Genomic DNA, 16,318 nt, shown 5'->3' on the forward strand with positions numbered 1-16,318 from the left:
GATATGGATTTAAATAGGTATTTTCATATGGATTTAAAAAATAGAGAGATTTTGCAGGCATCCCTGGTTTTGACATTCTCTTGAAGGTCTTTTTTTGTACCTATTTAAATCCATATCCAGACTCATATCTCAGTTCAGTTAAAAATACAGACTGTATTAAATTCTCCTCCATCCCTACTCAAGATGTCCGTCACCCAATTTGGTGATGCTCAACATGTTTGCCCCCCAAAATGGTGCTTTCCTCTTTCCTAAAAAACAACAACTTTGACCTGACCCCCCCCCCCAAAAAAAACCAGGGATCTCCTTCCTTTGACTGGTAGATCACTGCCAGTCTTTGTGAGTAGATCTCAGTCCCTTGGAAGTTGGCCACCCATGCATTAGAACAATCCCAGTGTGCGTTCCGTGTGCTACGGTTTTTGATGTATGCAAAAAACCCTGCAGAAAAAAAGAAAGGAAGCGGAGAATGGAAATGACAGCAGATCATTTTATTCAAACACATTCCCTGTAGGTTATTGTTTGTTTACAGCTTGCACTTTATTTCCCACATGCTCACAGTGCAATGTCCAAGGATTTGGCTGGCGTTGGTGCCAGAAACGTAGGCAATACAACTGGACCAAGCAAAGGCAGAGATGGTGGGCAGCAGGGAACGTGGCCATCAGGCGGAAATATTTCCCCTTGCCATTGCTTTAGGAAAACAAGCCAACTTTGTCAACAATGCTTTGAAGTTTGGTTGTTTGAGTAAACCACAGTTAAGGCCAACCACAGTTTCTCGAGGTTCAGACATAACACAGGAAACAATAGACAAATGGAAACTTAAACTTCCAATCTCCTTCTCATGGCTGCACCAGGGAGGGAAGAAGGAAGCCGAGAAGGATTCTTCAAGTATAGCTGAGCTATAATTTTACCATTTTGCCCAAATAAGACCTTACTGTGAAATGGACAAAGGCACCCAAGGAAAACATGCTGAAAACGCTGCTAGCGTAAAAAGCAAATAAAGCTAAAAGCTAGGGTTGCCATATTTCAAAAAGTAACAACCAGGACAACACCGAAATCGTCGAGCTATTTTTAAACAAACCCCAAAGTTGTTTGCAGCGCTATCTTAGCACCCTCTTTGAGGGAAGCCATGACCGTTAAAACTGGTATAAAACTGATATACCTTTGTAGTGTTTGACACATAATACATTTCCAGCCAAGCTGAGTTAAACCAACATAACAGAAGCACAACAAATGCCAGCAGATTGCAAGCATTTTGGCACAAGAGTTCAAAATTTTGGCATAAAGATTTTGGCACAAAGGGTTGGCTCAGGCTGCAACATTTAGTCCCGTGCAGGGCCAGAAGGTCCAGAGTTCAATCACCGGCGTCTCCAGATGAGAGAGAGAGTGCTTTGCCTGAAACTCTGAAGAGCCACTGACATTCAGTGCAGACAAATAATAATAATAATAATATATTTATACCCCGCCTATCTGGTTGGGTTTCCCCAGCCACTCTGGGCGGCTCCCAATAGAATATTAAAAACACGATAAAAGATCAAACATTAAAAATTCCCTAAACAGGGCTGCCTTCAGATGTCTTCTAAAAGCCAAATAGTTGTTTATTTCCTTGGCATCTGATGGGAGGGTGTTCCACAGGGCGGGTGCCACCACTGAGAAGGCCCTCTGCCTGGTTCTCTGTAACTTTGCTTCTCACAGGGAGGGAACCGCCAGAAGGCCCTCGGAGCTGGACCTCAGTGTCTGGGCAGAACGATGTACCATCCTTCAGATATACTGAGCCGAGGCTAAATAGACCAATGGTCTGACTCTGTCTGATGTGGGCACAAAGTACTATTCCGTTCTCGCCCCAGTCTTTCCAAGACCCTTGGGACTCTCCGCAGGTCCTTGAAGAATGGCAGGGTGTGGAAAAAGACGGCCCCAGTATGAAATTGTCTGGTACCCAAAAGTTTTCAAGCTTTCTGTATATCAGGAGTGGGGAACCGCTTGAAGAATATGCCTATTATACACACAGTATATGAATATTGTTAAATAAATAAAAATTAATTAAAAACCCCTGCCTTTTGCAATGATGGGGGCGTGGTGCTAAAGGTGTCCGCATCTGCAGAAATCATATCACAGAAAGTACAGAATGCACCTGCCAAAATGTTAAGTGAATGAAACGACACCTTTCCACACTAACTGTGGAATAGGGAAGCCCTGAGCATCTGAATGGAGCAGAAGGTTTCCTGTGCTCTTTCTAATGAGGTAAGTTTGGAGGACCTGGTTGTTGTTACCTAGAAACAGCGACCATATCCAAAGCCGCACACCTCAATTTTCTAAGCCCATGACTTTACCTAGAGGTGCAAAATAAATAATAATAATAATAATAATAATAATAATAATAATAATAATAATAATAATAATAATTCTTATTTATACCCCGCCCATCTGGCTGGGTTTCCCCAGCCACTCTGGGCGGCTTCCAACAGAAAAATGAAATAAAATAATCTATTAAACATTAAAAGCCTCCCTAAATAGGGCTGCCTTCAGATGTCTTCTAAAAATCTGGTAGTTGTTTTTCTCTTTGACATCTGATGGGAGGGCGTTCCACAGGGCGGGCACCACCACCGAGAAGGCCCTCTGCCTGGTTCCCTGCAACTTGGCTTCTCGCAACGAGGGAACCGCCAGAAGGCCCTGTGCGCTGGACCTCAGTGTCAGGGCAGAACGATGGGAGTGGAGACGCTCCTTCAGGTATATAGGACCAAGGCTGTTTAGGGCTTTAAAGGTCAGCACCAACACTTTGAATTGTGCTCGGAAACATACTAGGAGCCAGTGTAGGTCTGTCAGGACTGGTGTTATGTGGTCCCGGCGGCCACTCCCAGTCACCAGTCTAGCTGCTGCATTCTGGGTTAGTTGTAGTTTCCGGTTCACCTTCAAAGGTAGCCCCACGTAGAGCGCATTGCAGTAGTCCAAGCGGGAGATAACCAGAGCATGCACCACTCTGGCGAGAAAGTCCGCGGGCATGTAGGGTCTCAGCCTGCGTACCAGATGGAGCTGGTAGACAGCCGCCCTGGACACAGAATTAACCTGTGCCTCCATGGACAGCTGTGAATCCAAACTGACTCCCAGGCTGCGCATCTGGTCCTTCAGGGGCACAGTTACCCCATTCAGGACCAGAGAGTCCCCCCCACCCGCCTCCCCCCTGTCGCAACATCACCCTTCCCTCACGTTCCTCAAAAGCTCGGCACTGGTGAAGAGCTGGAAGGCGATTTCTTCAATGGGATGGTGCACCCCGCACTCAAACAAGCACCCAAACACCAGTGTGTTCCCCGCTTCTTGGCACACAGCCAGGTCCGAGTAGCTACAGGGACCTTTGTACAGCAGCCAGGGAGGGTGCCAAGAGTCTTTTTCCAACGGGGACGTGTTCAGGCGGATGCCCAAATCCAAGCGCTTGTGACAGTTTGTGGGGTGAGAGTACACCAGCCAGGACTTGGCGCTGCTGAGCGAGGCCGAAGAGAAACGAGAGCTACCCTCCGGCTGAGGGAAGAAGCTCACCACACTGCCCTGGCACCCACCGGGTGGCTCACACAAGTCCTCGGAGAGGTACCCTTCCTCAAAGTGTTCTCCGCCGTCTGTGCTGAAGGCCTCGGCCCGGAACCGGTCGGGGCTGCGGGCGTTGCAGTACAGCACTTGGCTATCGTCCCGGCGGGTCAGCTCCGCAACTTGGCACTCGGATGTGCGCAGGTGCATGAGCAGCTGTCCTCGGGCCCAACTCTGCCCGCCGTCATCGCTGTAGAACGCGAAGGAATGAGGTTTGGTCCAGCAGTTGAGCGCATGCCCGAAACATCGCTTGTGGATGTAGTAGGCGTAAGCCGGGATCACCAGGCGCCCGGAACTCAGCTGCAGGCCGTGACCAGGCCCAACCGCAAAGGTGGCCCATTTCCTCAAATGTTTGCCGATCACCTGCTCCGTCAGGTCGGTCGTCTGGCTCCAGGTGCGGCCGCCATCTTGGCTGATCACGTAGCAGAGCCGAGCGGCGTTCCTCCCTGTGATGATCTGGTGCCGTTCCGTGACGTGGGTCTCCACGCAGATGAAGAACAGGAAAACTCGTCCGCTCTTCCTCTCGAACACGGGGCAAGGGTTCATGGTGCGGTGGCCGGGCAACGTGGCTTCCATCAGAGACTCCTGAGGGCCCCACTAGAAAGGAAGAAAGATGGAGTAGTTAGCCGGTGGTTCTCTCACTAGGGCTGGGTGATATATCCATATATCATCCAAAACCGGTTTGAAGTCTATCTCGTGATATTGGTTTAATAGCTTTTGTCCTGACAACACATCATGAATCATGATGTGTGTTAGGGCTGGGAGAAAAACCCTCAAAAACCGGTTTCCAGTCCACATCATGATTTTGGTTTCATAATTTGTGACCTGGCAATATATTGCAAATCATGACGTGTGAGGGCGAGATGTTTAGCGGCAGTGGGGAGTTCCCGGAGGCAGAGGAAACAGAATCCATTTTCATGACACAGGTATGTGAGCTGGCAAAGTGCCGTAGTATTTAAGCAAGAGGTGTTTACCAGTGAAGCCATTCTGGAATTTTCTGGAATTCTGAAATGGACCACGGTTCAAATGATTATTGGTACTAATATTGGTACTATTATTTATATACATTTATTCATTTATTCTCTGTTAAATTTGCCATTTAAAACAATATTTAAAACAAACATCATTGCCAGGTCAACTAACATTTCAGATTGAAAGGAGTCAGATAAGCTGTCCACAATGATTTCAAGAGACTTCCTTGGGTGCTCAGTACCAAGCCAAGTACCACTCTTTCCTGGCAATACTTTTGTTGCTGGAACCCAACTCAAATGCTACACAGAATGAAAAATCAGGAAAAGCACAGTTACATTTCCTGCACCTGGTGTTACCTGGAACAGAGGTTCCTTCCTTCTGCTCTCACCTTGTCACCAGGAACTTCACAGAGCACAATTCAACAGCTCACCTGGGCCACCTGCCACCCTATTTTCACACTGGAGTTGACTTGGTCACATATTGGTGGCCACATGAACTGCTGCGTGATGACAGCCTTACATTTTATGTATATAGGAAGAAAGAAGAGAATTATGGAATGAAATATAGCTCGGTTACACTTTCTGCTCTTGGTGTTACCTGGACAGACATTCCTTCCTTCCGCCCTCGTCTCATCACCAGGAACTTGGCATTTTCATCTCTGGGCGTTGAGCGCTCCTCAGCAAATGCCAGGAAAGTGGACTCGGACGGCAGGTAGAGCAGAGCTGGGATGCGGTAGGTGAGACCTTTTGGGTCTCTCTGGTGGAAAAGAACCGTCTTCCCTGAACCAACTTGGGCCATGTTTCCTGAGCATGGTAGAAAAAGAGAGAACAGACAGAGGAACAGACAGTTTTTCCAATGGCGAGAGGTAGAAAGTGGAGTCCCCGAGAATCGGTATTGGGACTTAGAATCACAGAATCCTAGAGTTGGAAGAGTTGGAGGTCTGACCAGAGCGGAACACAGTGGTACTATTACTTCCCTTGATCTAGATGCTATACTCCTATTGATGCAGCCCAGAATTGCATTGGCCTTTTTAGCTGCTGCATCACACTGTTGACTCATGTCAAGTTTGTGGTCTACCAAGACTCCTAGATCCTTTTCACATGTACTGCTCTCAAGCCAGGTGTCACCCATCCTGTATTTGTGTCTTTCATTTTTTTTTTGCCCAAGTGTAGTACTTTACATTTCTCCCTGTTAAAATTCATCTTGTTTGCTTTGGACTTGTGCTTTTTAATTTGTTCATAATTTATCTAGGGATAGGAGTGAGCAGTGAGGTGGCCATGTTTGCTGATGATACTAAATTGACGGTGCTGAACCAAAAAAAAGATTGTGAAGAGCTCCAATAGGACCTTCTCCACACTCCGTGAATGGGGGGTAAAATTGCAAACACAATTCAACATAAACAAGCGTAAAGCAATGCATGTTGGGGCAAAAAGATTTAAAAATCTTATTTCTACATATGCAATCATGATGTCTGAACTATTGGTAGGTGTAGATATAGGTAAAGGACCCCTGGACGGTTAAGTCCAGTCAAAGGCGACTATGGGGTTGCGGCGCCCATCTCGCTTTCAGGCTGAGGGAGCCGGTGTTTGTCCACAGACAGCTTTCTGGGTCATGTGGCCAGCAGGATTAAACTGCTTCTGGTGCAACGGATCACCATGATGGAAGCCAGAGCGCACAGAATCACTGTTTACCTTACCTATTTATCTACTTGCACTGGTGTGCTTTCGAACTGCTAAGATGGCAGGAGCAGGGACAGAGCACCGACCTTCTGACCCACCGACCTTCTGACCAACAAGCCCCAAGAGACTCAGTGGTTTAGGCCACAGCGCGACCCGCATCCCAACTAGTGGTAATGTACCAGGAACAAGACCTTGGCAATATCTCAATGATGTCATTCACCCCATCTATGGCAGCTGCAGAAAAGGCTAGGGATCATTGGGAAAGAAATTGAAAATGAAACGGCCAATATCATAATACAAATCTTGGGTGTGACCATATTTGGAATACTGTGTACAGTTCAGAAAATGGCAACCAAAATAACCAAGGAGATGGAGAGACTCCCGTATGAGGAAAGGTGGCAAGCATTTGGACTTTGCAGTTTAGAGAAAAGGCAAGGAAGAGACGACACTTATAAAGTTATGCCTGGCATTGAGAAAGGGGATAAGAGAAAAAGTTGTTCTCCCTCTCACATAGGCACCCAATGATCCTGAATGTTGGAAGATAAAGGACAGATCTTTATCTTGTTTTAAACACATTTGCGTTGAAATTATCTTTTAAATTTATTCTCTTAATTTACACTTAAGAGTGTAAACTTCCACTTAAGAGTGCAAAGCAGGTAAAGGACCCCTGGACGGTTAAGTCCAGTCAAAGGCGACTCTGGGGTTGCGGCGCTCATCTCGCTTTCAGGCCGAGGGAGCCGGCGTTTGTTCGCCGACTGCTTTCCAGGTCATGTGGCCAGCCGGACTAAACCGCTTCTGGTGCAACTGGACACCGTGATGGAAACCAGAGCGCATGGAAACGCCGTTTACCTTCCCACCGCAGCGGTACCTATTTATCTAGTTTTCCGCTGGTGTGCTTTCGAAATGCTAGCTTGGCAGGATTAAGAGTGTAAGTTAAAAACACTTAAGAAGTGTTTTTAATTATCTTAAGTGTAAAGCACTACAAGGCAGTAGTCTCCTTAATAAATTAACTGTGGTCATAAAGGAAAGTTAATTCCTCACACAGCACATATTTCCAAAGAACTCCCTTCCGCAGGAAGTCAGCGATGGCCACAAACTTGGATAGCCGAGAATTAGACAAATTCGAAGAGGAGAAGGCTCTGAACGGCTTCTGTCCACAGCGGCAAATGCTGTGTCTCCAGGATCCGAAGCAGGAGGGATGGCGTGTTCTTGTGCTCGGATCCTGCTTGTGGGTTTCCTGAAGGCATCTGCCTGACAAATTGGATGGACCGGATGAACCATTGGCCAACAGGCTCTTTTTAGGTTTTCACGTAATTAAAACCAGTCTGGATTGTCCCTGACACACACATTCTCTGCCTGGCTCTCGAAGTTAGTCAGGTGTTCTCACTAACCTTCTTTTAAGCGTCTGATAAAAATCTTTCTGGTTTGGCAGGCCCATCGAGACGCCCGTCTTGCTGCCATTTCTCTTTGTTCTCAACGAAAGCTTCATGCGCATTTGCTTGCAATTGGGTTTGTGGGCTTTAGTTGGGTCATTTCTGGAACGTGTCCAGAGAGGAGGGCAACCAAAATGGTCAAAGGCCTGGAAAACGATGACTTATGAGGAACGGCTTAGGGAGCTGGGCATGTTGAGCCTGGAGAAGAGAAGGTTAAGGGGTGATATGATAGCCATGTTCAAATATATAAAAGGATGTCATATAGAGGAGGGAGAAAGGTTGTTTTCTGCTGCTCCAGAGAAGCGGACACGGAGCAATGGATTAAAACTCCAAGAAAGAAGATTCCAGCTAAACATTAGGAAGAACTTCCTGACAGTAAGAGCTGTTCGACAGTGGAATTTGCTGCCAAGGAGTGTGGTGGAGTCTCCTTCTTTGGAGGTCTTTAAGCAGAGGCTTGACAGCCATTTGTCAGGAATACTTTGATGGTGTTTCCTGCTTGGCAGCGATCGACGCGCCACAGCGCCAGGGCGTCCAACCTGCTTGAGATGGCCCTGAGAATATGTTCTCTTATATTCAGTAAAAGAAGATGTTCTCTTATATTCAGAAATGTTCTGTAAACTCTTCCGAAGAGTAGCCAAGACATGTTTGAGAACTGAGTCTGAATCATAGGTTTGTTTTGCCACTATAATCTCCCTCGTCTTTAGCATATCGTAGTTTCCTTGAGTTTTCTTGATTAATAAGGTGCAGATCATCCATTTTATTGTCAAGTGTGTGAAGATTTGAGAGGTATATAGATGGTAAAGCCGATCTCATTCCTCGCCTTTGTAGCTTAATCAAAGTGCTAGCACTTTTTTGACGTCGTATCCAGATCCGGCAAGGAGCTACAACTCCTTGTATATTTAATATAAAGAAATACATTTAAAACAGTTGCAGTGTGGAAACTGGTCCCAGGGGTGGGTGCAGGGGGGGGGGGCGCTACATATACGAAACTTGGTGGACCAGGGAACTGGACAGCCGGTTGATCTTTAAGAGCATGCTGGTTCCCTGCATTTGGGGGAGGGGGGCTAAGAGGGGAGATTGTTTAATGGGACTGTTTGCAACACACACAGAAAGGGGGGAGAAGAATCAATTGCAGCTTAATGGACTACATAGGAAGTGCTGCTAAGGATGCCCTGGGACTTGGGAGGAGGGGGCTCTGCTGTTGTTAGAGGAGTACTGCAAAGCATCTCAGATTTGAGGGTGTGCAGTGCGATAACCTTGATCACTGCAGATTGTGACAGCAGTCACGAAATTAAAAGACGCCTGCTTCTTGGGAGAAAAGCAATGACAAACCTAGACAGCATCTTAAAAAGCAGAGACATCACCTTGCCGACAAAGGTCCGTCTAGTTAAAGCTATGGTTTTCCCAGTAGTGATGTATGGAAGTGAGAGCTGGACCATAAAGAAGGCTGATTGCCGAAGAATTGATGCTTTTGAATTATGGTGCTGGAGGAGACTCTTGAGAGTCCCATGGACTGCTAGAAGATCAAACCTCTCCATTCTGAAGGAAATCAGCCCTGAGTGCTCACTGGAAGGACAGATCCTGAAGCCGAGGCTCCAATACCTTGGCCACCTCATGAGAAGAGAAGACTCCCTGGAAAAGACCCTGATGTTGGGAAAGATGGAGGGCACTAGGAGAAGGGGACGACAGAGGACGAGATGGTTGGACAGTGTTCTCGAAGCTACGAACATGAGTTTGACCAAACTGCGGGAAGCAGTGGAAGACAGGAGTGCCTGGCGTGCTCTGGTCCATGGGGTCACAAAGAGTCGGACTAAACAACAAACAACAACAAGTGCGAAAACCATTTCCTTCTGAAGATGCTGAAGAGGTATATTCTCTAAATGGGATTTTTGACTGGGGCTCTTTATCCCCCTAGTTTTATGCACTGGGCATGCCATTCTTTTTGCTCTGAAAACATTTAAAACAAAGAAAGAAAGAAAGAAAGAAAGAAAGAAAGAAAGAAAGAAAGAAAGAAAGAAAGAAAGAAGCCATCCAACTCTAGAATCCTATGATTATCTATAATTGCCCCTCCGGCAGAAAGCAGTATTCAGGGTAGGTTAGAACATTCTTTTTTGAGAGAGAGAAATAATAAAAAACTAAATAAACCCCACCAGTGGGGGTTATGAACACGTGGGCCTGTCCTGTGAAAAGCTATAGTCTGAAAAGCACGAATCCACGCTCTTTACCTAAATAAATCAACAAAGGTCTTGGCATCCTTTCACAGCACGGTCTCTCTCTCTCTCTCTCTCTCTCTCTCTCTCTCTCTCTCTCTCTCTCTCTCTGGGATGAAGAAATAATTGTGGGTATGCACACCTGCAGTCTGCCTCCTTCCCTAACTCTTCCTCCAGCTCCCCGCATCTTTCTTTCTTTCTTTCTCTCTCTCTCTCCTTCTCCACCCACCTCGCCTGCAAAATGCAGTTTTAAAAGCGCGCCCTGAAACGACCCCCTTCCCCCTACATGCTTGGGATGCTGTGGTTGCGAGCGGGTGGTGGGAAGAGAAAGAGTTCCTTTCCTCGCAGAAAGGGTGAGAATAATGGGGGAAGAATTCGGGGTAGCCGCCCAATTCGGTTTTCCTCCCCTCCATCCTTCATTCATCTCCATCACTCACCAGGCAGCAAGCTCCTCCGAGATCAGTGGGAGAGGGAGCTCTTCGTGGGCAGGATCAACCCCACAAATGATGGCAGGGAGGGAGCAGCTGAGCCTCTCCACCCCAGAAACCAGAGCAGAAGGAGCTTTTTCTCCTTCCACCCGCCTCCTCTCTGCAGCACCTGCCAAGCCCCAGTCGTTGCGTCAGGAATTGAGCAAAGCAGGTGTGTGAATTGTGTGAATTGAGCAAAGCAGGTGTGGGAGGGGATGGAAAGAGGCAGAGAGGACAAGAACTAATGAGTGCTGGAAATGTAAAGAAAGGGAAGGTATCTTCTAATCTGCCACATGTGGTGGACTTGGCTTTCTGGGAAATGGTACAACATCTTTATCAATGACTTGGATGATGGGCTTGAGGGCATCCTGAGCAAGTTTGCAGATGACACCAAATTGGGAGGGGTGGCTAATACCCCAGAGGACAGGATCACACTTCAAAATGACCTTAACAGATTAGACAACTGGGCCAAAGCAAGCAAGATGAATATTAACAGGGAGAAATGTAAAGTACTACACTTGGGCAAAAAAAATGAAAGGCACAAATACAGGATGGGTGACACCTGGCTTGAGAGCAGTACATGTGAAAAGGATCTAGGAGTCTTGGTAGACCACAAACTTGACATGAGTCAACAGTGTGATGCAGCAGCTAAAAAATCCAATGCAATTCTGGGCTGCATCAATAGGAGGATAGCATCTAGATCAAGGGAAGTAATAGTACCACTGTATTCCGCTCTGGTCAGACCTCACCTGGAGTACTGTGTCCAGTTCTAGGCACCACAGTTCAAGAAGGATACTGACAAGGTGGAACGTATCCAGAGGAGGGCAACCAAAATGGTCAAAGGCCTGGAAACGGTGCCTTATGAGGAACGGCTTAGGGAGCTGGGTATGTTTAGCCTGGAGAAGAGAAGGTTAAGGAGTGATATGATAGCCATGTTCAAATATAAAAAAGGATGTCATATGGAGGAGGGAGAAAGGTTGTTTTCTGCTGCTCCAGAGAAGCGGACACGGAGCAATGGATTCAAACTACAAGAAAGACGATTCCACCTGAACATTAGGAAGAACTTCCTGACAGTAAGAGCTGTTTGACAGTGGAATTTGCTACCAAGGAGTGTGGTGGAGTCTCCTTCTTTGGAGGTCTTTAAGCGGAGGCTTGACAGCCATCTGTCAGGAATGCTTTGATGATGTTTCCTGCTTGGCAGGGGGTTGGACTGGATGGCCCTTGTGGTCTCTTCCAACTCTGTGATTCTGTGATTCTGTAGTGAGCTAAAGAAAATGTTTAAAAATACTTTTGTTAAAAGACCAGGAGCCTTTTTACTGGGTACTGTATAATGGCTGAAGAGATACCAAGGGAAGATAAAAAGGCTGTTCATGTACGCAACAACAGCAGCAAGAATTCTTTAACCCAAAAATGGAAACAAGAAGAAGTACCAATGAAAGAAGAGTGGCAGATGAGGATGGTGGACATTTCAGAACTGGCGAAGGTGGCAGGAAAAATCCGAAACCAGCAAGATCAAGTACTGGATTAAATTTGTTTGTTTTTAAAAAAATAAAAAGTAGCACCTTAGAGACCAACTAAGTTTGTCATAGGTATGAGCTTTCTCATACCTATGACAAACTTAGTTGGTCTCTAAGGTGCTACTGGAAGGATTTTGTTTTTGTTTTTGTTTTTGACTACGTCAGACCAACACGGCTACCTACCTGTAACTGGATTAAATTTATACAATATTGAAAGGTTATTGTAAGCAATTAACATCACTAGCACGGTTGTCTGAAGACTTGTAATGAGAAATTTTTCTATCTTTCTATCATTATTTAAATTTTGAGCCATTATTATGTAATGAGCGTAATTAGAATTGGAAAACGTGCAAACTGCAGTGATATAAAGGTTAATTTTGAAAACCATGAGGCGGGAGGGAAGGAGGTTGATAGGCTCTAAAGCAGGCATCCCCAAACTGCGGCTCTCCAGATGTTTTGGCCTACAACTCCCATGATCCCTAGCTAACAGGACCAGTGGTCAAGGATGATGGGAATTGTAGTCCAAAACATCTGGAGGGCCGAAGTTTGGGGGTGCCTGCTCTAAAGTGTCAAAGTGGTAAAGTGGATAATGATGATGTGAATGTATAATATTAAATGGAAAATTTATAGATAGATAGATGATAGATAGATAGATAGATAGAACTTCAACTTCTTCTTCTTCTTCTCCTTCTTCTTCTTCTTCTTCTTCTTCTTCTTCTTCTTCTTCTTCTTCTTCTTCTTCTTCTTCTTCGGTGATCACTCATAGCCAAGTAAGATTGTCCTCCATAAACAAGATTTTAACAATGGGTCCGTAAGTGACTGTGGAGGGTATACACACACACACACACACACACACACACACACACATATATATATATATATATATACACACACACCCTGTTTCTCCGAAAATAAGACGAAGCCATAAAATAAGCCATAGCAGGATTTTTAAGCATTCAAGGAATATAAGCCATACCCCAAAAATAAGCCATATAAGACGGTGTCTTATTTTTGGAGAAACACGGTATATGTGTGTGCGTGTGTGTGTGTGTGTGTGTGCGCGCGTGTATGTGTATGTATGTATAAAGGGGTAGAGACAGATTGCACAATCCTCCAGGTTGGAAGCCCCTCCCCTCCCGCTTTAGTCCCACTCACTAGCTCCACAACCCCGCCCACCTTACCTTTCCTTCAAAGACACACCCAAGAAGGAAGGATGTGTTTTACCTAGACAGGTGTTCCCTTCCTTCTGCCCTCATCTCATCAATAGGAGCTTTGTATCCTCATCTTGGGGCGATGAGCCACCACCCCAGAACCAACACCTGCAGGGCGGGGCAGCAGGTGAGAAGTATAAATCATCTAGAAACCGGTTTGACTGAAATAATGAAACTCTGCCTCACTAACAGATTTGGGATACCAAGGACCGTATAATAATAATAATAATAATAATAATAATAATAATAATAATAATAAATTTGTTACTTATGCCTCGCACATCTGGCCAGGCCTCCCCAGCTGTTCTGGGCGGCTTCCAACAGGTTATTAAAAACGCAATAAAAGATCAAACATTAAAAACTTCCCTAAACAGGGCTGTTTGTGGAACCTGTAGATCAGGGAAAGCCAACATGGTGTGTTCCGGTTGTTGTTAGGCTACGATTCTCATCGCCTCCAACCACAGGATATGCTAGCTGGGGGATGATGGGAGTTGTAGTTCAGCAGCATCTCGAGGGCACCAAATTGGCTTCCTCTTTCCTTTCTTACACTGCACCCTTCTCTCCCCTTTTGCCTTTCCCTGAGTGATGTGGGGCAGCCAAAGTCCCTGTATGTTTCCCTTGCCAGTGAGAGCTCCCCGAGGTTCCCAGCTCTGGAAGTCTTGCTCTTGGGACAACCGCCTCTTCCATGCCAACGTCTTTGTCAACCTCACCAACCTCCGCAGGTGAGGAAGACCTCCTATACTTACTATAATAATTTAATAATAATAATAATTTATTACTTATACCCCGCCCATCTGGCTGGGTTTCCCCAGCCACTTTGGGCGCCACCATAGCTGCCAAGTCCGGGTCGTAAAGATCTGGGATCGGCAGCGCGCGCATGACCGGAAGTTGCGTGACGCAACTTCCGGTGGCGCTTCGCCCTTCTATGGGCATCAGAAAATGGCGGCGCCGGAGGTCGCTTCCGCGCATGACCGGAAACACGTAAAAGCGACTTCCGGCTCTGGCGGCGCCATTTTCTGATGCCCATAGAAGGGCGAAGCGCCACTGGAAGTCGCGTCACGCAACTTCCGGTCATGCGCGGAAGCGACTTCCGGCGCCGCCGGCGCCATTTTCTGGTGCCCATAGAAGGGCAAAGCGGCACCAGAAAAATGGCCGCCGGGCAGAAGCCAATTTAAGGGACAATACCGGGATTTTCCACCAAACGGGAGACCGCCGGGAAACGGTAAGAAAAAAGGGGTTTTCCCGGCGGATACGGGATACTTGGCAGCTATGGGCGCCACCCAACAGAATATTAAAAACATGATAAAACAACAAACATTAACAGCATCCTTAAACAGGGCTGCCTTCAGATGTCTTCTAAAAGTCTGGTAGTTGTTTATTTCCTAGGCATCTGGTGGGCATAGCTGTCAAGTTTTCCCTTTTCTTGTGAGGAAGCCTATTCAGCGTAAGGGAATTTCCCTTTAAAAAAGGGGATAACTTGATAGCTATGCTGGTGGGAGGGCGTTTCACAGGGTGGGCGCCACCACTGAGAAGGCCCTCTGCCTGGTTCCTGACAACCTCACTTCTCGCAGTGAGGGAACCGCCAGAAGGCCCACGAAGCTGGACCTCAGTGTCCGGGCTGAACGATGGGGGTGGAGACGCTCCTTCAGGTCTACTGGGCCGAGGCCATTTAGGGCTTTCAAGGTCAGCACCAACACTCTGAATTGTGCTCGGAAATGTACTGAGCGCCAATGTAGGTCTTTCAGGACCGGTGTTGTATGGTCTCGGTGGCCACTCCCAGTCACCAGTCTAGCTGTTGCATGAAGGCACCCGACCCTCATCAGCCCCCCCATCCATGAACACAGAGGCACCCACATGCGCAATTTCAACCAGCCTGCCTTCAACCGCGTACGGTTCAAACTGTTCAGGCTAAATGTGCATAAAATCTTCCTGCAATGCAGGGTGTTGGACTAGATGCCCCTTGAGGTCCCTTTCCAACTCTAAAATTCTCTGATTCCATAAGATGTGACCATACCCTATTTGCTGTCATATTGTTGTTTTGTTATTCCCGTGACGAAATTGGTCTCGAGATCGATTTTGAGATGTACCCTATCGCTGTTTTTTGGTTGTAAGTCGCTTTGATTTTTTTGTGGGCGGAAAGGTGGGATACAGATAAAATGATGGCAGTGAAGAAGAGGAGGAGTTTGGATTTGATATCCCGCTTTATCACTACCCAAAGGAGTCTCAAAGCGGCAAACATTCTCCTTTCCCTTCCTCCCCCATAACAAACACTCTGTGAGGTGGGTGGGGCTGAGAGACTTTAGAGAAGTGTGACTAGCCCAAAGTCACCCAGCAGCTGCATGTGGAGGAGCGGAGACGCGAACCCGGTTCCCCAGATTACGAGTCTACTGCTCTTAACCACTACACCACACTTCTTTACCAGAAGGCTGCAGATCAAAAGCATTGGCTGGGGGAAGAAATGGAGCTCAGTGGCAGAACATCTGCTTGCATGCAGAAGGCCCTTGACTCAGTAGAAGGCAGCTTCTAAACTAAAATTAATTCAGCTTCTTCCTGACGTCACTGCCTTGTTTGTTGCATTACTGTATATTATTTTTCTAATGATATATAATCTTATGGTATTACTCTTTTAAAAGACTGCTGTTATGAGCCATCAAACCTCAGAAATACATATTTTTTAAAAAGTTTCCGAATTTGGCTGCTGGTGTACGTTTGTGTTATGTATACCTGTTATCTATACAGTGGAACCTCGGTTTATGAACACCTCGGTTTACGGATTTTCGGTTTACGAACGCCACAGACCCATCTGGAACGGATTAATTCACTTTCCATTACTTTCAATGGGAAAGTTTGCTTCAGTTTATGAACGCTTCAGTTTATGAACAGACTTCCGGAACCAATTACACCCATGCTTTGGGTTAAGTACGCTTCAGGTTGAGTACTCCGCGGACCCGTCTGGAACGGATTAATCCACTTTCCATTACTTTCAATGGGAAAGTTCGCTTCAGTTTATGAACGCTTCAGTTTATGAACAGAATTCCGGAACCAATTGTGTTCATAAACCGAGGTACCACTGTATGTGTGTTGTCACACAATCCGTTACATTTGCGAGAGAGACAGCAGGACTGCTTTGATTCCGCTCCCAACCCCAGTAACACTTTCACACTGTTTTGACATAAATTTGTTCCTTTTATTGGAGAAAAAAAATCATTTTAGAAAATGGTTGTTCATAGAAGGGATAGAAGGAAGAGATTTTTCAGCA

General features: G+C 46.3%; 1 protein-coding gene across 1 annotated transcript; it reads right to left on the bottom strand.

Moving 5' to 3' along the window:
• Positions 1–393: 393 nt before the first annotated feature.
• NEU3 (neuraminidase 3) lies at positions 394–10,453 on the bottom strand. The gene is made up of 3 exons (XM_060274046.2): positions 10,302–10,453; positions 5,140–5,345; positions 394–4,167 (listed from the first exon to the last, which is right to left on the bottom strand). Exons 2-3 carry the CDS (start codon positions 5,338–5,340, stop codon positions 3,184–3,186), a joined length of 1,185 nt encoding a protein of 394 aa, XP_060130029.2. The 5' UTR covers positions 5,341–5,345; positions 10,302–10,453; the 3' UTR covers positions 394–3,183.
• Between the last annotated feature and the right edge of the window lie 5,865 nt (positions 10,454–16,318).

Source organism: Zootoca vivipara, chromosome 4 (genome assembly GCF_965207765.1).
Source record: "Zootoca vivipara chromosome 4, rZooViv2.hap1.1, whole genome shotgun sequence".
Taxonomy (NCBI): domain Eukaryota; kingdom Metazoa; phylum Chordata; class Lepidosauria; order Squamata; family Lacertidae; genus Zootoca; species Zootoca vivipara.

Bases quoted from the DNA above. Each gene is read 5' to 3' on its own strand.
- NEU3 (XM_060274046.2), bottom strand. From the start codon at position 5,340: ATGGCCCAAGTTGGTTCAGGGAAGACGGTTCTTTTCCACCAGAGAGAC. The intron at 4,168-5,139 runs GTAACACCAAGA...CTTCCTTTCTAG, and splicing joins AGGAAGGAATGTCTGTCCAG to TGGGGCCCTCAGGAGTCTCT.